General features: G+C 35.6%; 1 protein-coding gene and 1 long non-coding RNA gene across 5 annotated transcripts in view; one reads left to right on the plus strand and one right to left on the minus strand.

Moving 5' to 3' along the window:
- LOC127075805 (BEACH domain-containing protein C2) overlaps positions 1-25,276 on the minus strand; it is a 51,388-nt gene that overhangs the window by 25,758 nt on the left and 354 nt on the right. For all 3 annotated transcript variants that reach the window (XR_007786670.1, XM_051017292.1, XM_051017291.1), the window contains exons 2-9: positions 22,862-24,937; positions 17,599-18,371; positions 14,602-15,303; positions 14,239-14,373; positions 12,799-12,903; positions 12,426-12,539; positions 12,222-12,298; positions 8,803-8,884 (exon numbers count right to left, since the gene is read on the minus strand). Coding sequence is in view for 2 of the 3 variants with exons in the window: in XM_051017292.1 (XP_050873249.1) it covers positions 8,803-8,884; positions 12,222-12,298; positions 12,426-12,539; positions 12,799-12,903; positions 14,239-14,373; positions 14,602-15,303; positions 17,599-18,371; positions 22,862-24,881 (4,008 nt within the window). In the remaining variant the exon portion in view is untranslated. The remainder of the gene's footprint in view (positions 1-8,802; positions 8,885-12,221; positions 12,299-12,425; positions 12,540-12,798; positions 12,904-14,238; positions 14,374-14,601; positions 15,304-17,598; positions 18,372-22,861; positions 24,938-25,276) is intronic.
- LOC127075807 (uncharacterized) lies at positions 8,656-9,790 on the plus strand. 2 transcript variants are annotated; one of them, XR_007786671.1, is made up of 2 exons: positions 8,656-8,867; positions 9,286-9,790. It is a non-coding gene; the product is annotated as an uncharacterized LOC127075807 (long non-coding RNA). The 2 variants fall into 2 exon arrangements; XR_007786672.1 differs by having other exon boundaries at positions 9,319-9,790.

The following is a 25,276-nucleotide window of genomic DNA, read 5'->3' on the forward strand; positions in this document are numbered from 1 at the left end:
AATGATTGATGAAGTGTGTGTTCTTCAAAGCAGTGGTACCTGGGAACTGGTTCCTCTATCCCCTGGAAAATCTTTAGTAGGTTATCGTTGACTTTATACAGTGAAGGTTGGTCCAGATGGTAAGATTGATAGATTTAAAGCTCGCTTGGTAGCCAAAGGATACACTCAGATTTTTGGATTGGATTATAGTGATACTTTCTCGCCTGTAGCCAAGATGGCATCTGTTAGACTTCTTCTAGCCATTGCAGCCATTCGACATCAGCCTCTTCATCACTTGACATCAAAAATGCTTTTTTACATGGTGATCTTGAAGAGGAAGTATATATGGAGCAACCACCTGGATTTGTTGCTCAGAGGGAGTCATTGAATATGGTGTGTAGGTTACACGGGTCTCTTTATGGTCTTAAGCAATCTCCGAGAGCTTTGTTCGGCAAATTCAGCACTGTAGTACAACAGTTTGGTATGGTCCGTAGTGAAGCTGACCATTCTGTTTTTTATCGTCACTCGGCCCAAGGGTGTATTTATCTTATTGTGTGCGTAGATGATATTGTCATAACTGGTAGTGATCAGTAGGGTATACTCCAGTTAAAACAACATCTCTCAAATCAATTTCAGACAAAAGATCTTGGTAAATTCCGTTATTTCTTAGGTATTGAGGTAGCTCAATCTAAAGATGGTTTGGTGATTTCTCAGCAGAAATATACTATGAATATTTTGGAAGAAACAAGTTTGTTGAATGCTAAACGAGCTGATACTCCTATGGATCCAAGTGTCAAACTACTATCAAATCAGGGGGAGCCTCTATCTGACTCAGGAAGGTATAGGAGATTGGTTGGAAAGTTGAATTATCTCATAGTCACTCGTCCAGATATTTCTTTTGCAGTTAGTGTGGTAAGTCAGTTCTTAAATTCCCCTTGTCAGAAACACATGGATGTTGTTATCCGGATTCTGAGATACATCAAATATACTCCAGGAAAAGGTTTAGTGTATGAAGATAAAGAACATACTCAGATAATTGGATACTCTAATGCTGATTGGGCAAGGTCACCCATTGATAGACGATTCACCTCTGGGTATTGTATACTTGTTGGAGGAAACCTTATATCCTGGAAAAGTAAGAAACAAAACGTAGTTGCAAGATCAAGCACCGAGGCAAAATATAGGATCATGGCAATGGCAACATGTGAATTCATTTGATTAAAACAGTTGCTCAAGGAACTTCAAATTGAAGAAGCAAGACCAATGACACTTATTTGTAATAATCAAGTTGCATTGCACATTGCTTCAAATCCAGTCTTCCATGAGAGGACCAAACATATTGAGATAGACTGTCACTTTGTTAGAGAGAAGATCGAGTCAGATGACAATCGTCACAAGTTTTGTCAACTCTAATGATCAATTGGCAGATGTGTTTACAAAATCTCTGCGAAGTCCCAGAACTAATTATATATGTAACAAGTTTGGTGCATTTGACTTATATGCTCAAGCTTGAGGGGGAGTGTTTATATTTGTAAATATATAGTGTTGAGAATATTTGTATATAGAATAGTCTCACATCGACTATATCATGTAATTAGTTGTAATCTCTCTATATATAATAAAGTCTCCGTAGTGCTTTTCAAATCACACGGTTTAACCTAAATGTCTCTTAGTCTCTCCTACTTCAATAGAAACGTTTATACGATTATGCTGATGAGTGAATTTAAATTATATTAGTATTTGAAGTGTGATTTAAGGTTTTAATTATCTTACCGGTGAGTTATGCTTATGAATTTAAATTTAAATTGCCACTTTATCAAAGAGGGAAGGTCCAAGAAAATCTTATATCTACTTCATATGTTAGTGTTATAAATAATCAATGAATTTATTATAATTAATTTGTTATTTTTATTAGTAATTTAAGTTTGGATCTTTAGTAAGATCCATTAGGTCAGAATACTCTATTTAAAGAGATTAGCACTTGTATATTCTTAATCATAATATATCAAATTATTCAACTTTGATATGGTATCACGAGTTCTTGTTCGAGAGGGTTTCGCTTCCGCATAAAAAAAACCTAGCCAATTTTCATTGCGGCACTATTCACACTACAGTTTAAACTGTCGTATTGTTCATCGCACTACGGGATACTGTTCATCGCACTGCGGTTACTGTTCATCGTGATGTGCGGTAATGTTCACTGCATTATATGCGGCACTGTTCACCACCACTTTTCGGTACTATTCACCGCCACTTTTCAGCACTATTCATCACTATTGTTTTGGCACTGTTTACGGTACTTTTCAGCATTGTTTGCGGTACTATTCATCACCATTGTTTGAACAACCTCGCACTTGCTTATGATTTTTTTTTACTTGCATCTGTTTCTAAACTTTTTCAATGGCTGACAATAAAGAAAACACAAATACGTACAAATTTGAATCAGAATTACCTATTATTCCTCAAATTGACAAGTTGAATGGAAAAAATTATTTAAAGTGGTCTCAACTAGTGAAAACGGCCTTGAAAGATAAGGGAAAAGCGAAACACCTTACAGACGCACCTCCCACAGAAAAAGATCTCAAATTTGACAAGTGGGATACAGAAGATTCAACGATCATTGCATGGTTATGGGCTTCAATGACTCCAGAAATTAGTCACACTTGCATGTCCCAAAGTACGGCAAAAGAGATTTGGAAAGCATTAAAAGAAACTTATTATAAAGCCAAAGATGTCGCCCAAATATACGATGTGAAGGCGAAAACACTGGGAACTAAACAAGGCAACAAAACAACTACAGAATACGCTAATCATCTCAAAACCTTGTGGATGGAGTTAGACCACTTCAGAGTTATCAAAACCGAATGTACAGCAGATGCAACAAAACTTAAGGAGTACATTGAGCAAGATAGAATCTACGACTTTCAGGTAGGTCTCAACTCTGACTTTGACCATGTTAGAGTACAAGTTCTTGACAAAGAAAAAGTACCGAACATTAATGATGTAGTGTCTATAGTGAGGAGTGAAGAAAGTATAAGGGAATTAATGTTGTCACCACCATCTCTGGAAAGCTCAACATTGCTAGTTGAGAAAAGTTCAACCATGTTAGTTTATCAGAAGAAATTGGGAGAAACCTATGTCGAGAAGAAGGACGAAGGGGTGTGGTGTACTTATTGCAACAAGCCTCGTCATACTCGAGAAAAATGTTGGAAATTGATTGGCCGACCTCGTAATAGAGAATGGGGACAAAAAAGAAACTTATCCAGAAAGGGAGGACATGCACACGTGGATGGAAGTACTAGTGGAAACAGTCTAGAAGGAGGGGTGCACCTTAACCTAAGTGAAGTAGAAAAAGTGAGATCTATCATCAGTCCTCAGTAAGTTGGAAAAACCATCAGGTACTTGTTCTTTAACACGTTTAAATACGTTTCTATTATCTTTTTCATTTGGCAACTCTCCATTTTCGTTTGGACTTAATACCTCAGATATACCCTTTAAACAATACTGGGTATTAGATTTCTGGAGCCACTGAACATATGACACCCTTACCCACACGCTTCTCCACCTATTCACCTTGCCCCAATAACAAAAAATATATTCACTGCAGATGGCAACCTAATAACTGTAGCAGGTGAAGGAATAATTAAATTTAACTCATCCATGACTCTTAACAACGTCCTTCATGGTGAACTTGAAGAAGAAATCTACATGGATATACCTCCTGGATTCCGTGAACATACTACCACCAACACCGTTTGCAAGTTAAAAAAATCTTTAAATGGGTTAAAGCAATCGCCACGAGCATGGTTTGGAAGAATCACTAAAGTTATGATAGGTTTGAGCTTCAAACAAAAAAGTCAAGGAGATCATACCTTATTTATCAGACATTCTGAAACAGGGGGAGTAACTGCGTTATTGGTATATGTGGATGATATTATAGTTATAAGTAATGATGAGGAAGGACAACAATTGTTGGATATACACTTAACTAAGGAATTTAAGAATAAATCCTTGGGAAAATTGAAATACTTTCTGGAAACTGAAGTTGCCCACTCTAAGAAAGGAATTTTCATATCTCAACAAAAATGCATTACTAATCTTCTGCAGGAAACTGGCAAGACAACATGCAAGTCTGCAAATACTCCAGTTGATCCAAATGTAAAGTTGGAAAATGCAGAAGAAGATATTGCGGTTGATAAGGAAATGTATCAGAGATCTGTCGGAAAACTTATATATCTCTCACATAATAGACCTGATGTTGCTTTTGCTGTTAGCCTAGTCAGCCAATTCATGCACCGATCAAAGGAGATTCACTTACAACCTGCGCTCTGAATTCTACAATATTTGAAAGGAACACCTGGTAGAGGAATTTTTTTTAAAAGAAATTGGAGTGTAGGTCTTGAAGCATATACCGATGCCGATTATGCAGGATCAATTGTTGATAAGAGATCAACTACAGGTTACCGCACTTTCCTAGGAGGAAATCTTGTGACTTGGAAAAGTAAGAAACAAAATGTAGTATCGAGATCTAGTGCTGAAGTAGAATTCAGGACAATGGCACAAGGGATATGTGAACTAATATGGCTGAAATCAATCTTAGAAGATCTGAGGATAAAGTGCGATGAACCGATGAGACTTTATTGTTATAATAAGTCGGCTATCAGCATAGCTCATCCCCCAGTGCAACATGACAGAACCAAACATATTGAAGTTGATAGACACTTCATTAAAGAAAAATTAGACAGTGGCCTTATTTGCCTTCCATATGTGCCCTCTCAAGACAATCTTGCAGATCTTCTAACAAAAGGACTGAACAACAATAACTTTGAAGAAATTGTTTTCAAGCTGGGAATGATAGATATATATTCATCAGCTTGAGGGGAGTGTTATAAATGATTAATTAATTTATTATTTTTATTAGTATTTTAAGTTTGAATCTTTAGTAAGGCTCATTAGGTCAGAATACTCTATTTAAAGAGATTAGTACTTGTATATTCTTAATCATAATATATCAAATTATTTTGTTAATCAGGAAATATTCTTTACATTTATTGTGAATAATTTACTTTCATAGAATAGGAAATTAGTCATTACGAGTTGTAATTAATCATTATGAATTGTAATTACCTATAATTACTGACACTATTATATATAGTATCAAATGCAATGAGAAAGGCATCAAGCCAATTTTCCTGACATGGTATCATAAGAGTTTGGTCTAACCTGTGAATCCTTGTTCTCTTGTTCTAACCTGTGACACCCCACTGAGTCGCTCTTGAAATCGTGTTTCTCATTCGTATTTCTGGAAATCGTGTTTCTCAATTGAAAGCTTTTAGTTGTCGTCTCATGATTTCTTCATTGTTGCTATTTCGTGATTTTGATTTCGTGTTTATCGTAAGTTGTTTCGATGATCATTGATCGTTCGGTGTTGCTAGCATATTGTGATTTGCGACTCTGTTTCGTATTCTCTGCGATTATGCTCGGTGATCGTTGTTCTTGGTGATTTTGTTCGATGATCGTGGTTTCATTGTTGGATTGTTGGTGTTTCTTGGTCGTGGTTTCATTGTCGGTGTTTCTCGATCATGGGTGTTTCTCGACTATGGTTTAGCTACTGCGTGGGTTTACTGGTTTGCTTACCATTCTTTTTTTTACTATTTATTTAATTGTTATTAAATAAATAAATAAAAGCAAAAAGAAAAGAGTCAATTATTTGTTGCATGTGCACCTAGGATTTGGATTTATCTTGTTATTTAAAGTAAAAAGGGGTTATTATATCATGGCTATGGAGAATGACAAAAATTATTTGTGTCAGTTTTACCGGTAAGGATTATCCAATTTGGGAATTTCAGTTTTAAAATTATGTGAATGGAAAGGGATTATGGAGTCACCTAGACGATGTCTCTAAGGCACCTACAAAAAAGGTTGTGTTAGATGCGTGGGAAACTAAAGATGCTCAAATAATCACTTGGATACTCAACACTACTGATCCTCAAATGATCAATAATTTCCGTTCATTTTCAACTGCTAAAGAAATGTGGAATTATTTGAAGCGTATTTATAACCAAGACAATGCAACCAAACGTTTTCAATTGGAGCTGGAAATAGTTAATTACAAACAAGGTACTTTATTTGTTCAAGAACATTATTCTGGTTTTTTGAATGGTTTTTTGAATCTGTGGACACAACACTCTTCTCTTATACATGCCGATGTTCCCAAGAATTCTCTCGCGACTATTTAAGAGGTCTACAACACAAGTAGCCGGGATCAATTTCTCATGAAGCTTCGCCCATAATTTGAATTTGTCAGAGGTGCTATGCGGAATAGGAACCTCGTTCCTTCTTTAGATACATGTGTTGGAGAGCTTCTGAGGGAGGAACAACGTCTTATTACTCAAGGTGCCATGTCTAATGAAGTTGTTATTTCCGAGCCTATGACGGTTGCATATGTTGCCCAAAGTAAAGGCAAAGATCATGATATGAGACAAAGTCAGTGCTTCTCTTGCAAACAATTTGGACATATTGCTCGTAGTTGTAGTAAGAAGTTTTGTACTTATTGCAAGCAACAGGGACATATTATCTCTGAGTGCCTCACACGTCCTCCACGACCAACACAACATTCGGTGCAAACATTCCATGCAACTACAAATTATGCAGTTGGTCCTTCCAATGGCGGCACATCAAACGGAGGTGCTATACAGCCTGAACTAATTCAACAAATGGTACTTTCTTCTCTTTTGGCCTTGGAAATTTATGGTAAGTCTTCTAATATTTCTCGCCCATAGTTTCTTGATTATGGTGCATCCAAGCACATGACGGGTTCCTCTAAATATTTGCACAATTTACAATCTTATCATGGTAATTAGAAAATTCAAATAGCTGATGATAATACTTTATCTATCACTGATGTTGGCGACATAAACTCTGACTTTCGGGATGTTCTTGGATCACCTGGACTGGCTTCCAATTTATTGTTTGTTGGTCAATTGGTAGATAAAAATTATGATGTTAACTTTTCTAGTACTGGTTGTTTTGTGCAGGAGCAGGTGTCGGGGAAGGTGATCGCCAAGGGGCCTAAAGTGGGAAGATTGTTTCCAATATAATTTATTTCTAATCATTTATCTCCTGCGTGTAATAACGTTTTGAATTCTTATGAGGATTGGCCTAGAAAATTAGGTCATCCAAAATCTTCTGTTTTGTCTCATTTATGTAAAACTAGTTTGTTGGGAAATAAAAATGTTATTTCTAATGCCTCTATTTCATGTTCTGTTTGCAAATTAGCTAAAAGTAAAACACTTCCTTTTCCGTCTGTCGCTCACTGTGCCTCTATTTGTTTTGAGATCATTCATAGTGATGTATGGGGAATGTCTCCCGTCGTTTCTCATGCTCACTATAAATATTTTGTCACATTTATTGATGATTATAGTCGCTTTACTTGGATATATTTTCTCCGTTTCTAAATCTGAAGTGTTTTCTATGTTTAAGAAATTTTTGACATATGTTGAAACTCAATTTCAAGCAAGTGTTAAAACATTTTACTCTGACTCTGGTGATGAGTGCATGTCTCAAAAGTTTCAAGAATACCTTCAACAAAAAGGCATTTTGTCTCAACGATCTTGTCCCAATACCCCTCAACAAAATGGTATTGATAAGGATTCACAGGTTAGATCGAACCCATATGATACCATGTCAGGAAAATTGACTTGATACCTTTCTCATTGCATTTGATACTATATATGATAGTGTCAGGAATTACAGATAATTACAATTCATAATGACTAATTGCAACTCGTAATGACTAATTTCCTATTCTACGAAAGTAAATTATTCACAATAAATGTAAAAATTATTCCTGATTAACAGAATGATTTGATATATTATGATTAACAAAATAGAACGATCTTGTTCTCTCATCTCTTGTATACATACATTTGCAAAGTAAGATTTATTATAATAATATCTCAATTCGAATTCGAATTGAGGACGCTCATAACGATGTCGATTGAGAAACTGCCTAAACAAATCCTTGTGTACTCTCTCTCTATCTCTTTTGTTTTTTAATTCGTAAATTATCGATTGCTTTGATCATCGGATCAACATAGTTTGGATCATAATTTTGATTACATTTTGAATCTTGTGTTAGTTGTATTGATCATTAACCATTTGGTAGTGATTGAATTTCTTAGAACAACTTACACCATATACAATTCCAACAATTCCAAACTTTGTTTTTCGCACATCAAGTGTTCGACAAATTGTTTGACTTAGTTTTTTGTGTGTGAATATCATTGGAGATAGACTTTTACTATTGCAGAGTATTCAATTAGTTGTGCTTAATTGTTGTTAATTAACTTGTGGATTATTATCATAATATTGACACCTTTACACATATTCGGACTATTCAATAGTAGGTTCGGTTAGACGATTTTTGATTCGGGAGATATTTGAAACTTACTTCCGCGCCATAAATTTTTTTAAGTCAGATTTTCAAATAAATTTTTAACTTGGGATTTATTCACTCCCCTCTAGATTTAGACTTATCGTCTAACAAAAAATAAAATATATATATAGGATAGATTTTAATCCCTTTAATCACCGAATACCTTTTGAACAGTCGTCATTATAAATGCAAACATGGAGAACTAATCTCTAAAGCTATTCAGCACCAAAACAGTTTCAAGTCATACATATTTTAATTTCTAAGGTGGATAGATTTTACTTTTCTAAATGAAAGGGGAAGTTGATAACCAAAATTGACTTTTGAGAAAAAGTAGATCAGTAGACAAATAGGACACGATTATCAATAATATAGAGAACAATATGCACCTGGGCCTGCAACTCTCTGGCCGCGAAGTCCATCAAGCCGCCTAAGAGTCTTCTCTTAAATATAGGTAATGATTCTTCACGTCTTCAAGACATTAACCAAGGAAGAAAGATTATGTAAATCATGAAGACAAAAAGTTAAATATGTCACAAGAAACATTTTATCAAGACAATGAAAAAATATGGTGGTATAGAAAAATTAGAAGTCTTCCCCAAAATTCTTCATAATCCTTTTTCTAAAATCTAGATAGGGTCGTAGAAATTTACTGGAAAATTCTTCATAATCCTTTTTCTAAAATCTAGATAGGATCGTAGAAATTTACTTGAGAAATTATTGGTTGCAAGAAAGCACAAGTGAATAAAGGATTACATGCAAGCTAAATAATCCCATTGAGTAACCTTACTTGATTTTATATTTAATTAGCTGGTTCTGAAAATCTATAAACTCTTTAATCATTGTCTAGCTAATTAATTCACTGGAGGCAGGTATTAAAAAGCCATTCATATTTCTGACTACAGAAAATCAAGTATGAGATGGTGTAAAAGACACCTACTCTGATATTCAAAATTCTTCTCTGGTCTATGGTCCGAAGTCAAAGTTGTGAAACTCAAAACAAGATGAGAAGGATGTGATGTGACTATCTACTATAATGAATTGACAAGAGTTGGATGTGTGTTATGTGTTATGAGGATAACCGGAAGTATACTTAAAACAGTGTCTTACTTTTTTCTACTGAAGTTCCAAAATGCTTATGGGGTGAGCGACAGCATAAAAATATGAAAACGAGTTAGGTAATGGACACATTAGTATCTCCCTCCGTCTAAATCATTATGTATTTTCTATTTAGTTTTAATTATTTAGAACATTTATTATATGGCCAATGCTTTGATATTTTGGTTTGTATTTTAATATTTGAAATGTATGATTGAAATTTTTCATGATTGTTTTACTTTATTATTTGTAATGTAATTTAATGTTGGGGAAATGAATTATATATCGATTAAAAATTTGATTTTTCTACAAGGATGGTGGCGAGGCAGGGATATCCGAACCAACCTCGAACACGTTTAATTTTTCATCTCCGTCAGGGATCGGGGTGGAAACGAGGATTGTTCGGGGACTCGGATTCGAATACGTGGGAGATAAAAATTGTCTCAATCCTGCGCTGTTAACATGTCTGCCTAGTGAGTGTGTTTAACAACTATGCATTTAATAAATCGCATGTTGTTTCATGTTTTACAACTTCAAACCGCCTTTTAAATTTAAAAAAAATCCATAGCTTCTATTTTAGGTGATTTGGGTCAAAAAAAAATATTTGGTTGCAATGACTTCATCCATTAACACAAACAAATAGCCCAACTTGAACCTGCTTCTAATTTATGGGTCATTGTTGGATATTCCACCGTCTAAAAAAGAATATAAGTGTTTTGATCCTGATTCTAAACGGTCGGTGGTAATTATGGATGTTCATAGTTTTTTAAAATAAACCTTTTTTTTAGCAATCATCTTCAAGAGGGAAGTCTATTGAAAATTCCGCCTTCATTGCGGTCGGTCCTTAGTTGGCTAATTGCAGCATTTGTCTTTCCTTTATTGCAACCTCCAACACCATCATTGTGTTGGTGTTGAAGGGGATGGATTTAGCCTCACATTGCGATATGGCAGGTGTATAGTTTATAAAGTTTGGTCAGTCGTCACCTTACAAACCGATTTTGTAGGGATGAGTTAGACTCAACACAAATTCTAATGGTATCTGAGCTTATACTAGACTTGTTGTTGGACTTCCCGCATCGTCCACGCTTTAGGTTTGTCTTTATTGCAGCCTCCAACACCTTCATTGTGTAGGGTTTGAAGGGGTGGATTTAGTCCTACACTGCTTAGAGATATGATTTATGTAGTGTTTATAAAGCTTGAACAACCCTCACCTAATAAACCGGTTTTGTATGGATGAGTTAGACCCAATCTAAATTATAACAAAATCAAAAGAAGATTTATCTTATTCTTTTGAAAATTAAACTCTTCTCATAAAAAAGTGCAGATATCACATTGTTTCGTCTCGTTTGCACAAACGAAAATATAAGCTAACCTACTCCTTTTATGAGTGAGGATGTCATAAAATCAGGACAACAAACCAAAGTTCTAAAGATGAGTGTTCAGAAGCCCGAGGATCATCAAGAATTAAATAAAATGTCACTACATGAACATCCTTATAATGAAATAGAAAAAAAGTTTGGAGAAGGTGACAGAACTGGTCTATGAAAAAAATAAAACATGATCAGGCAGTCGAAGACTTGATTCCTCACCACAATCATGAACCTGATCAGAGGAAGAATAAGCTTTCTAAAGCAATGAAAGGTAAAAGGTAAAATTCTTCTACATTACCATTATCCTGATTTTGGTGTTCTCATATCTAATAAGAAACATGTTAGAGCTTGCACTATGCATCGCATGTCTAGGTTCACATCATATTCCACTTTATCCTCCTCTTTTTCTACGATTACCTCACTTGTTTTATAAATTCCAAAGAATGTACGGAAAGTTCTAAATGTTCCAAGGTGGATGAAAACTACTTTTGACAAATGAAAGCGCTTGAGAAGAGTAACACTTGAAGTGACTTGAAGTGTTATGACTCTACCGAATGGAAAGAAAACCGTAAGTTGTAAGTGGGAGTTTACAATAGACTATAACTCTCATAGTTCAGTAGACCTTTGCTGCTGTTGCAAAGTTGAAAGGGGTGGATTTTTTTCCTCTTCTATCATCTATTATTTATTACTCTCATTCTTCTAATTCTTTTCCTTTCTTTTTCATATGTCATTAATAAAGCTACACCTAATTTCTCTTTCCCATACAAAATTAATTACACTCTTTAAATTGTGTGAAATGGCCAAATCGGAGAGTATTCTATTTTAATTCCTTAAATCACTCCTTAATTTGTGGAATTTTGTTATGCATTCTCTCCTATAAAAAGAGCACATTTTCATCGTAACATACTCTGAAATGATAGAATACTTTCTACACTTGTTCAATGTATCAGATGTTTATATTCATTAATATCACTTGATGTAATTTATTCAAGCCTGCCACAGACAAAAATAACTGTTCCTCATCGCATATAAACGAAGAACATAGATACTGCTTTTCATATTTCCTCATCGTATGTTTCACTGAAAACCATGAAATCGGACAAGCTTCAAAAATTATTCCTCCTCGCTAAATTTCTAGAAATTTAGTAATTATCAAAGCTTGTGGTGGCCTCACGAGAATGTTCTCATAGTAGGAAATAGTTTAATGTTTAGTTCAGAAACAAAGTCAACATGTACCAAGTAAGAGAAGGAACATGACACCATGATAGACAACTAGAAGCATGGTAGTAGAAAGGGAGAAGGAAAAGTTATGAATGCCCAAAGAAGATCTACAAACTTACCTAATTCGCTGTTCTCCTGTGCTAGATCCACCAATAATCGACAGCCAGTCTGCACAATGAATTGTTGCTTCAATATCCTACATAAATTGAGAAATACAACAAAATATGAGCAAACCTCGTGAAACAAATTATTGTGTGAGTGGGTTGTAGACAAAACATCATGAACGTGCATAAACTAAATAAGGGAAATTAATAATTACCAACCTTCCATCCATCCTTTTGACGCATTGAATGCTCTAGAATGTTGACAAGGAAGTTATGTAAAAGGTCCTCTATGTCTCCTAGGCTTGTCAGGTCAGATGGTTTGCTTGGACCCAACTGTCAGAGCAAAGAATGTAAGTAGCATAGTTGAAGTAAGCATAGTAAAATAACTACAATATTATACCATAAAACAATAACTTTACATGAAAAATTAACATGTATTCGCGAAAAGACAACTATATATATATATATATATATATATATATATATTAAACATACAATTTGTGTACTTTGTTTACATACTATTATTTATTAACGAGAAATAAAAGAAAGTAAAGAATGGGGAGATCAAGAATTAAGCTGCACAAATAATTACCTCATAGTTTGAAATCATAATCTCGAGAATCCATTCAGGCCATTCTTCCATATTTGTTAGCCTGCCTCTGTTTTCTGGATGACTGCAAGTCAAAAATAGAAGATCCTGAAATCGTACACAAAGGGGGGGCTTAAAACTAGGGCCATAAAACAAGTTTTCCACCAGAAAACATATCCATAACTTGAACTCTTACTTAATCCCAATAAATTTCATTAAGTGCAGTGTTGTCGATGGCGGATGGTGTCCATGGCAGAGAGCCAAAATCCCGCCATACCGGCCGCTTTGCGGTGCCGTTAGAGCGGATTATGGCGAAAAAACCTGCAATGTCGGCCGATATTTACCATTTCGGCGAGCCTAAAAACCACTATGTATATCCGCCATAGCGGCCATGGGCCGCAATTTGATAACATAGAGGCATTCTATATAGTAATAGTGGGACAAACATGCCCTGCATTCCTTGACTAACACAACAAGTGCTTAAGACATGGAATAGTCAGAACTTCTCTTAAGAGACTAGAAAGAAATGAATGAAGAGAGTATAAATTGTCAAATGCTTTTACTTTAGCCTCACCACGGGCCTTTTTAAGGTCTTACATACCTACCTACCATATATATATTCTAGTTTTTCTCATTTCATGAAAGGAACATGTTTTATAAGACTCTTAATGAACCTCACCTAGTGAAAGTATATAGTTTTTCATTCTGAACTTCTAGCAACTTTTTGTTTCTTTATGTTCTAAGGATTGGTATAAACTGTCAAATGCTCCTACTTTGGCCTTTCCTAACGGCCATTTTAGCATATTAATCACCTACCATATATCTATTCTAGTTTTTCTCATTTTCACAATATTGTAGAGTATGAACAAGTGTATTGGAAAAAACTCAATTCTGACATTGAAAAGATATACGATTTGAAAAGAGTTTATAAAGAATGTCACCCCCTCACCTTACAAACAAGTCGGTTTTGTAAGAACGGTTTAGGCCCACTCCAGAATCTATTAGGGTTAAGTATTTTTTTGGTCCCTTATAAAGTTTGAAGTGGGTTAAAGTTTTAGTCCCCATAAATTTTATGATTTTAATCTCTGTATTTAACAAAAAAATGTTTCTTTTTATCCTAAACATGTCCCTCATCAGGGTCTAAAAGCACTTAACTTTTGCATTTTTAAGGACTAAACATATAAGTTCTTTCTAGGGGCTAAAATCAACATATTTTCGATTTTATAGGGATAAACATATTTTACCCCTTTATTTTATCATGTATGAGCTGATAATCTAAGAAACTCCAATTGAATCTAAGATGCAATCAAGCTATTATGAGATGCTTATCATTTATTTGAAAATTCTGGAACGGAAAAACTAATACTTAAATCAAGAAAGTGCAAAAACAAGACATTAAAAAAACTAATATATTGTTGGAAATGAGGTTTGTTAAGCTAATACCTGTAATGCTCTACTCTGAAGAGGCCTAGGTGCAAATGGAAGCGAACGCAAAAGCACCAATAGAAGTTGTGAATGCTCAAAGCGATGACCTGAATCATGGAAGTTCATCCCATTCTCCCTTGAAGAAGCATTTATCTAAAACGAAAGAAAGAAAACCATGAAATGTATTGGTCAAAAAGAACCGAAACCAATAAGCTTTTGATGGCCATAAAACAATAACTTATACCAAATATATCATAAGCATGCAATGACATTAGCAAACAGCAGTTTCATGACATAATAAGTGTTTCGATTGGTATACTCTATAGTCTATATACCGTATATAGACTATAGAGTAGGGTTAACATAGGGAACTAATCATACCGAAGCAGACAATAAAGCCGTATAAACATTGTCAGTCATTAGCCTCTTGGGTGCAGCTTGGAAAGCCTTCTGTAAGGAAAAAAGAAGAAGAGAAACCTTATCATCAAACATTGTACCACCTCCATCATTCAATCCAACACCCATAATGTTGCTTGTTGCTTCAGGAACAGCATGAGAGCCAAACTTCAAATGCCCAGAAACTACTAAAGCACCTAAGAGATCAATGATCCCAACAACTATGCCATCACTTTTATCAACATTATAAACATTTTTTCTAGCACTGTCAGCGCTGATGGAAAGACTAATGCCTCCCAAATTCTCAATATGGGGAACTTCAGAGTTGGATGTCGATCTTTCAATATTCAGATCAGGAGAACCAGGATCAAAGTTGCTGCCACTATCAACAGATTCAGAACCCTGATCATTGTCTTGTACAATGGATTCACTTTTTAAATCTGACCCTTCAAAATCCTGTAATGTTTTCATGATCTCAAAGCTAGCAACAGTTTCATTTTTTTGAAGTCCAGAAAATTTTGAAACTGATTCCTGGACAACAATTTCTCCTGCTTTAGCCTCCCTTTGGAGAAGAACGAGGAGAGTTTCTATCCCGCCAGATGCTAGGAATGCTTCTACAAATGTGTGAGCTCTAGATGTGTTTGGATGAACAACCAACCTGTAGAAGAGATGCAGTACCCTAGAAATCTAGAAAATGTAGTAAATAATGAGTAAAATTTTCTTTAGATAAGTGATAGTTTTATAAATAATGGATAAAAAGCATTCAAAGTTCATCTTAAATTTTCTATTTCAAAATAAATCAACATGAGAATTGGAGGTAACCATCTACATACAACAACAACAACGCTACATCGATCAAACAGTACATATAACTCTCAAAAAACCAAGTTTTCAATAATCAATTTACATTGAGGTTTGTAGTGAATGGTTTCTTACAATTTTCTTTAGTCTTCCTCTATCGCTTTTAGACAGACTATCTTATGTTTATTCCATTTTTATTACATGATCAAACAACCTAAAGTGAGATTTTGCATCCTCTTTTTTTACTTTAATTTTCTGTCATAAATTTTCCATGATCTTTTCTTCTATGCCACTCATCCATCACAAATTTCATGTTTCTGCTATACTTTTTTCTTTCTTGTGACTCTTTACTGCCCAACATTCCCTGAGCATGACTAGACACGGCTATCTAGTTATCTTTAAGTATGGTAGGAACTTTTTGGTCACAAACTGTGTCATACAATTATCCATATCAACCCTTGAGCTTGTTTAGCTTGAGCAGGTTGCAGGAGCGGAGCAGCTTCCCGGCTAGGAGCGGGTTTTAACACACTTTCACGCCCGAAAAACCGAAATTGCCCTTAAATTTTAAACTATTATGTGGGTAATTTTGGATTTTCCTCAAACTTAATTTGCTTCCTCATCCTTCTGTGCAGCTCTCGTGTTCCTCCAAACAGAACACATCTTTCAACTTCTTCATTTGTCTCCTTCCTTCATGCACAACTTTCGTCTTCTTCTTCTTCATCCTTCTACACAGCTCACGTGCTTCTCGCTGTCCTCCATTTCAGCCGCTGTTGTCCTCCTTCATTTCACTCCCTCACTCCACTATTTCTCTGTTTCTTCTTTCTCATTCACCACCACTTGTTTTTTTTATTCACTTCTTCCCTCCAGCATTTGTTTTTATTTTATTATACTCTGGTTTTTTATACTTTATTTTTATTCTGTTTTCAAACTCTTAATTTTTTATACTCTGTTTTCTGCTTCTTTTTTCTATAATCAAACTATATGTTTAAAAACTAACATTATGTTATATTTCTTTTACTATGATTTTTATAAACACACTGTATTTAAATATTTATTCCATTGTTTTTCTTTATTGTTAATCCTCTTTTCCTTTGATAGTTTAATCTGTGAATCTTTTATGGGTATTGAGTTATTTATTTTAATTTTAAATTAAATATATGTTTATTGTTATAATTAATGTAATTTGTCCAAAAATAATAATCAAATAGCGGTCATTCCGCTATCCGCTTTCTCATTTTTGGGTTCGGCTGCTCCGCATTGCTATCCCCCATCTCATTTTTAGATTCAGCTGCTCCACACTGCTATTCGAGATTGATAACTCTAGTTATTAATATTATTGTATAATATGGATTACGTAATACTCACAAATTCTTTCCTACCCTTCTCTTAGTTTCCTCTTTCTCAGCGCATAATAAATATCTTATAATAAAACTAAAAAAAAAATAACCTTCATAAAAAAATAAGATAAAACATTAAGATAAATAGAACTCCCACCGTTTCTTTTTAATTGTCGTTTTAAGATTATTTACAAATATTCAGACAATCAATAATTTTGTTAGTTTTGATGAAATTAATTCTTTTTCTACAGTACTCTCAACTTTTTTTATAAGCTACAGTACTCTTAACTATTTATTATTTGATACCACTTATTTATCTCTCTGTTATAAACAGTCAAGGGAATTATAAACAAAGGAATAGATATGGTTGCATGGAACTTTAAACACGAAAAATAAATAGAAACAAAAAATTACTGCAATGGAAATTAAAAAGGAATAAAAAGGAACGGAGGGAGTATGTAGAACAAAGTATAATCAATCCTTAAACACAAACGAGAACATGAAATAAAAGATGACTCCCAATGTAAACAAGAAATGCACATGCAGAGCCTGTAGCCTCTGGATAACATCATGTTACAAGGACTTTCTACTAAAACAACAACCAACTGGACACCAAAAAGAAGCAGGATGTGTCTTATTTGTAAATAGAAAAATAATGGTTTAATAAATAACAACCTTTCCTAATGTGAAAACTCAAATTGGTAACATAAAACAAAAACTCAATAGGAGACCACATAAGAACCATAGAAACATTATAAATGAATATTCTATTATTAAAAATATGTTCTTAAGAATGTTTTGTATCTCTGTGCTTTGTGATAGCATCTTTTATCTCACTACGTACCTGACCAGGTTGTGGACAGTCAACCAAGAACCCAAGTAAACGTCGGACATCATCAGAGACCAATGAAGGAGATGCTGCTACTATTAGAAGCTCAATCACCACCAACAGCTCATCAACCAAAGCATTGACTTCACCCACTGGCCTTGTTGCTCCAGCTACTGAATCCTTTTCAGGAACAGTCCAGTAGCATATTCTGCAGCTATCAAGAAGTATCTGAATGGCATTGGCATCTCTCATCACTACAGATTCAGTGAAAACCATGTCTGCGAGTGATGATAGAAGCTTCTTCTGTATTCCGTAATTACATAAACTCCAAATTTTTATATCAAGCAGCAGTGTGGTGAAGAGCTGCACTTTCAGTGTGTGGTTGATCTTCTGAGATTGACAAAGTGAGACAACTGCGGCAACAAGTTCTTCATCACCTACACCGTCATCTCTTCCAATACCAAGTGAAGATAGGGTTTGGAGAAGATAATTTAGAATCTTTGAAAGAACTGCAGGCCCTCTGCAACGACTCAACTCCTCACTGTTCCTTGAATATTGAATAGCCGTGGATATAATTCGGAATATCGGAGCAGCAAGAGATGTAGTTGCTACTGACACAGAAAAATTCCCTTGATGTGGTTCAAGAGTATCCTCTTGTATATTACTTATTGCTAAGGGAAGCAAAGACAATGGGCCTCCATAAGCCACAGCCCACAAGGCATCCACAGGTCGTACTCGTGTAGCAACATGGACTTGCCCAAGAACCTCAGCAGGACGTCGGAGCATTCCTGAATTATAATAAAGGAACCGTTACAAAAATGGACAAAAATGAAACATATTTGTAATACCTTGATGCATAAAATAAATTTAATTTTGGCCAGATAGTAAATTTAAGTATTCGTTTGACAAACTTGAGGCCCTAGCTTTAAATACTCACAGCATAGAAATTCCAAAGAATATACATGAAGCACTGTAGAAACCCGGATGGGCAGAAGCTATACCAGAAGAAGTTCAAGCACTTGTAAAAAATGGCACATGGAAAATCACCACTATACCATAAGGGAAAACAGCAATAGGGTACAATGGATATTCTCAATCATATACAGTGCTCATGGAAGTATAAATAGGTACAAATCCAGATTGATTGCAAAAGGATTTACAGAGTCATATGGGGTGAATTATGAAGAGACTTTCGCAGCTGTGGCCAAACCTAATTATGTTTGGGTCCTACAGTCTTTGGCAACAAATCTAGATTGGCCTCTACACCAACTAGACAAAGAATGTTTTTCTAAACAGGGAGTTAGAAAGGGGGGTATATGCAAATACCTCGAGGACTCAAATCATCTAGCACCTCAAACATGGTGTGCAAACTTTATAAATCTCTATATGGTCTCAATCAATCATCAGGGGTGTGATTTGATAGGCTAACTAAAGTTGTCAAGCAAGATGGTTTTGTTCAATGTCAAACAGACTATACTATGTTTGTCAAGAATTCTTTGGATGGGAATATAGCCCTACTTATTGTCTATGCAGATGACATCATTATTACAGGGGACGATTATGATCAGGTAACACGTCTAAAAAATCTTCTAGCCAAGGAGTTTGAAGCCAAAGATTTAGGTCAACTCAAGTACTTCCTAGGGATGGATATTGCTCGGACAAATAACGGAATTTATGTTTCTTAAATGAAGTACCCTTTAGAATTACTTCAAGAAACGAGGATGCTTGGATGCAAAGCTACCAACACTCCCATAAAATCAGTTAAAAGAAGTGACGAAAAGAGCGCACCGGCTGGTAAAGGTGCATATCAAAGCCTAGTTGGAAAACTAATCTTTATGACTCATAACATGCCTTACATTGGCTTTGCTGTAAGCATGACCAGTCGCTACATGTCAAACCTAACTAAAACTCACATAAAAACGGTGAATAGAATCCTCGAATACCTTAAAGATACACCAACCAGAGGACTCTATTTTTATAAGAACTCAAATAGAGGCATTGAAGTCTACACTGATTCTGATTGGGCAGGATATGAAACGGACAGGAAATCCAGTATTGTACATTTGTATGGGATAACTTGAAAGGTAAGAAACAACATGTTGTGGCAAGGAATAATGCAGAAGTTGAATTCGGGGTTATGACACAAGGTATTAGTGAAGGAATCTGGCTTAAGAGAATGCTGGAAGAAATAATAATTACTACCAACTACACAATTAGGACAGAAAATATGGAGATTGTTAGGCATTTCATTCAGGAGAAAATTCATCAAGACATTATAAGAGTTAATCATGTCCTATCATTACAATATTTAAGACTAGGCCCTTATAGGAAGAATATTTTCTCCGATTTTCAGGCTAGACTAGCACTTATTTCTCTACCATTTGTATATAATATATACTTCTTTTGTATCATTGATCAACTCAATACAAGATAAAGCATAATTATGCAACAAGTCCACAGAAGGCTCAGGTGAGACCGCAGTAAGAGAAGAGATTGGAAAAACTGCTGAACCATTAGAATCAGTCATAGCAGTCTTTGGAGCTGAATCATTGGAATCAACCGGAACTGTTTTAGGAGCTTAAGCGTGTTGACACTCATAAGTAAGACCATAGCGGCGGAACTTAGGTTTACCTTATGACTGTGGATAACTGTGAGTGAGATAGATGACTCAAATAAAGGAATAGGTTTTACCTTAGGGAGTAGTCATATCTTTTGTAGAACTAGATGTAGTGGGTGAAGAAAAAATGGTGTATCCTCAAAGAAAATAACATCTACATCAACTTAAAAACGATGTATAGGTGGAGAATAACACAGATACCCCTATTAGTTTCTAGAAATGCCCAAAAACACACATTTGACAGCTCATTGAGACAATTCATCACGACCAGGAAAAAGATCATGAACAAAACACGTAGAGCTAAACACGCAAAGAGGGTCAACATACAAGGAGTCCTTAGAAAATAAGAGTGAGTGTGGAATCTCATTATCCGATACTAAGGATGACATGCCAAATACAAACAGTGAATGTATATATGTGGAGGGCAACCTCACCCTTTGAACTAGCTTTTGGGGACGAGATTCAAGCATATTTAACAGTTTCAACAACTATTTATATACAAGAGAGAGATATAATCTAAATAGGACTGTAATCATATCATAATCTCAAAGGATACTAACAAATCATATTATAATATATATATATATATATATATATATATATATATATATATATATATATATATATATATATATATATATATATCAATATCTCAACAGTTTTAAAAGAATTTATAGAGAGCGACACTCCCGATCTTACAAGTCGAATTTGTAAAGTGGGGTTATGCCCATGATAAAAACCTATTATTGTATCAGAGTCTATTCATTCGAGCTATCCACCCAACTATCCACCCACCAAGCCAAAATTCTGAGTTTAATCTTTAGTTACATAACGAGCTTTCAAGTGATCAATCTAACCATTTGGGCCTACCTTGATTGTAAATACCCATAACATCCAATTATAAATTTCCCTAGAGGGGGAGCACGAGAGCCTGAGTCTAGTTAGGAGTCTAAAGCGGTCATCTCATCAATCATAGTTTGTCGCCATCCTGGCTGAGAAAGTGCTTCCAGTATAATTCGGGGATGGTCACAAAGAAAAGAGCACACAGAAATGCACGAAGGCAGTGGTAACTCAAAAAATTGTAAATGGGATAGGGTTTCTAGTAGGACAGTTACCTATGGGGTTTCTAGTAGGACAATTACCTGTGCAAAGAGATATCATCATGTCCACAAGTTGGTCATGTTGGGCCGAAGTAGGTTGAGGGACCAAAACATAAGATGAATAATCGGTCTCTTCAACGACAGTTTCCTCCATTGGAACAGGATGGCACAAAGCTGATAGGTAATAAAAGGAGAAACCAAAAGGAGTTGACAATAAAAGAAGAAACCAAAAGGAATTGACTGGTGAATAAAAGGAAGATAAGAGAGATTGGATATGCTTGAATGAGAGACCCTTGTGTTACTACTTCTTGAGGAAGTGGGGAACAGAGTATCTTCAAAGAATGTGACATCGCCAAATACATAGAAACAGAGTATCTTTAGCAATGTTGTTGAGCAGTTTATGATTCAAAGTGTGTCGGATCACTCGACTTTCTGTCACCATTCAGCCACAGGTTGTATTTACTTGTGTATGTTAGACGATGTTGTCATTAAAGGAAGTGACCGTCGTGGTATTGCTAAAATAAAACATCTTTGTCACCATTTACAGACAAGATCTTGGCAGGCTTTGATATTATAGATCTTGTCATTTAGTCTTGCTCTTGGTAAGCCTCCCCATTTTCAAAACATGCCATTTCATAGCAAGTGTCCTACTACCTCCTACTTGTATTCACATTTCACTGTAAATAGAGCATCATATTTTTTAGTTTTCCTTACTCTATTTCAATCTGTAGCAGAGATTTATATTTGTTTCAGTTTAATTATAGCAATGGTGGTGATCAGATATTTTTCTTTATTATGGAGTTCAAAGGTTGAATTATAATTGTCTTCATGGTATTATATGAGTATATATGTCAAATCTATTCAAATTGTTACCTAGGCTACACGAGTTTACCTAGAAACTCGAGTTTGACAACCTAACTATTATTAAATAGTTATTTCCAATAACATTAACTACCAAACCTTTTGCATTTCTGTAGCCATTGTTCTCTGCATAAAGATGAATTATATGGCATTCCCTAAAGAAACTGTTTTATTAGAAACATTAACCACCCATTTTTATACTTGAACCGTAAATTCAACTCACTCTTCAATGCATGGACAACTAACTCAATTCCAAAACTGAACTCCACATGTGATTCACAAAACCCAGATAGTTGAAATATATATTGTAAAAGTTAACAAGAAGGAAGTTGCCGTTTACACATAGAGAACAAAAAACAAGAATGGCATCAGAAAGTATCCAAATGACAACCCTTAAGGTACTTAAAAAAAATTCCAACACAACAACAACAAAAACAATCAAGCCTTTTCTCATCAATCAAGCTTTTTCTCGTTAGGTGACGTAGGGTGCATGTAACATTCAATACCATAAGCACTAGACAAACTATATTACAACTCAAAAAGTTGTAAAAAAATGTTCAATAGCGGCGTGTAAATATATAAACAAAAATTTGGAAGATTATTTAACTGCGTCAGGAATCTTTATAAAAAAATTACATAGACCAATCAGTAGAATAAAAATTTGTCTATTTATAAATTCAATGCCCATAAATTATCTGACCTGCGGCACCAGAAGGTGAAGCGTCTGGACAGAAGCGCCCACTAAGCAAACTAGGATGATAGAGTAGGTGTATGAAACCTCCAATTTCTGCATCTAATAGAGCACTTTCCTCTGCCTTGTGCTGCATTTGGGCATTTGTTGCAAGCCATGGTAGTCCCGCTGCATTGCCAAAAGAAGGCACTATATCCCCTCCTCTAGAAGCCAAGCGTCTCATCCTTTCTTCACCAATTGGTTCCTTGAAGATGTAAACAGGGCCCATCTCAGCAAACAAAGGGCATTGACGACGACGGCGTTGCAAACCAGCCATAGTAGGAGGAGGGTTAGTTCCTATGCAGCAAAATGCAAGGGGTTTGGAAATTTTAGGGAACTCAAAAGCACGACTTTCATATAGAGATCCATCTACATATAACCTAACTTCACTTTCTGCTTTCCCTGTTACTCCGTGATTGCTTATATGCTCAAGACCAATGAAGTACCAACACTGTGGTTTGAATGCATAAGTAAAATGCAACGCAGATCTTTTACCCTTTCCACTACCAATTTCAACAACCAAAAATTGAGCATGAAAATAAGCCTCTATACCCAGATTATCAGAAGATAAAAAACTGAATAACCGTGGCATGTGTGCTGTACCTTCACCAGCAAGTGCACTAGCTGCTGCTGCAGCTGACACGGCAGATGATTTACCTGACTTGGCTGATGCAGCTGCAGCAATTGCAGCAGCAACTGTGGCTGTACTTAATGCGTCGGTAAATGATTCAATGTAGATCCAAGTTGCAAATGCATACCCATCAATAAATGGCCAGCGACTCTCACCTGGACCAAGCAAACCTGAACTTTCCCCATCAAACTCAAAAGTGCAAGCTGGCCCTCTGGAATCCTTTTCATTTATTGCTTTCTCCATTGCAAGCATTAAGCGTGAAGCCCAGATTGTGGTAAGCGTTCTTGTAATAACTTGAAACCATCTACGAAGATCACTAACACTAAGAGAATGCCCAGCCAAGTATTGTATGCACCGGCATAAAGGAGTTCCATCCCACCTTATTTGCCCATTTAAGCCAACATCCACAGTAAAAATCTTGTCTGCTGTTTTAAACAGTACGCCTAATAGACCGGCCATTGAGCACATTGCCCTGTTTCTTGTGCAAGCCCGTAATATGGCAAGTAGTCCCCTTACCATTCGTGTCCTAGGAGACATGACAACATCAGAATCACCTACATAAGGAAGCCAAGGAATAAGTTCACCTGCAACAATCGCTGCGCGGGAGTTTAACATTACACTGGGAGGATTATTATCTCCATCCTCTGCAAAACATTCAACACCACCCATGGTTGCAAGAAGTGAGTCAACAATTAAGAAAGACACACTTTCCATTTCTTCACCACTCCCCAAAATTTCTACACCACTTGCAATATTCTTCAGTTTCTCCATACCTTCAGGTTTTCCCATGATTGCAGAATCAACCAAATGCAGCAATTCTGCTGACGTATTTGGCATAGCATTCTTTTGCTTAGGTTTTTGTGGAGAACAAACAGGAGAATAACCAGGTGAACCGAAACCAATTATTGAAGCAGACTGCTTGTTTGTATGACCAAAATGTTCCCCTGACCTAGGGCTGTAAGAAATGTGATCACGTTGCATTGTGGCAACTGGCGAAGTATTACACACTGGTGAGTACATCCCAGGTGAATGCTGTTCCTCTGCATTTCCACCAATAGGATGTTGTACATTATCTGAACCAACAGAATGGTTTGACTCCTTGTACTGACTGTTCTTCTCTTGATCTTTCAAGGATACTTGCTCATACTGGTCGTTTGTAACTGTATTTGCAGAATCAATCCCATGTCCTTGTAAGCTTACCCTTTCATCTTCCTGTTCATCCACAATGCAACTACCAGCTTTTACAGTTTCCTTCTGACTACTCTCATCTAACAGTTTTCCAACACTATCTATCACTTCATGATTATCCAATCCATCACCAGAAACTTTCATCTCTTTCGATTTTTCCTCTTCTTCCATTATACAATTTCCAAGGAAACCAACATATATTCATTCATAACAAAATCCTAATCCACCTACATGTAACAAAACGAAAATGAAATAAATTAACGATATCAAGAGACTAAAATTATACTAACGTTTTCAAAGGAATTACGAGCTGCACAACTATTGCACTTTGCAAAGTGAGTGACTAATTAACCATGAAAACATCAAAATTAACACTAGTTGATAATCACGAAACTAACACTAGTTGATAATACTTAGAAAACTAGAATCATTTCTCAACATCTGAGAATCAGAAAAGAAAAACCTAGAAAACTCGAATCGCTTCTCAACATCAGAGAAATTTTCAGCTTATAGAAAACGCGCGCAATTCAAGCATTCTGACAAAGAGCTCTAAAAACGCAAGGATC

Source organism: Lathyrus oleraceus, chromosome 4, assembly GCF_024323335.1.
Source record: "Lathyrus oleraceus cultivar Zhongwan6 chromosome 4, CAAS_Psat_ZW6_1.0, whole genome shotgun sequence".
Lineage (NCBI taxonomy): Eukaryota > Viridiplantae > Streptophyta > Magnoliopsida > Fabales > Fabaceae > Lathyrus > Lathyrus oleraceus.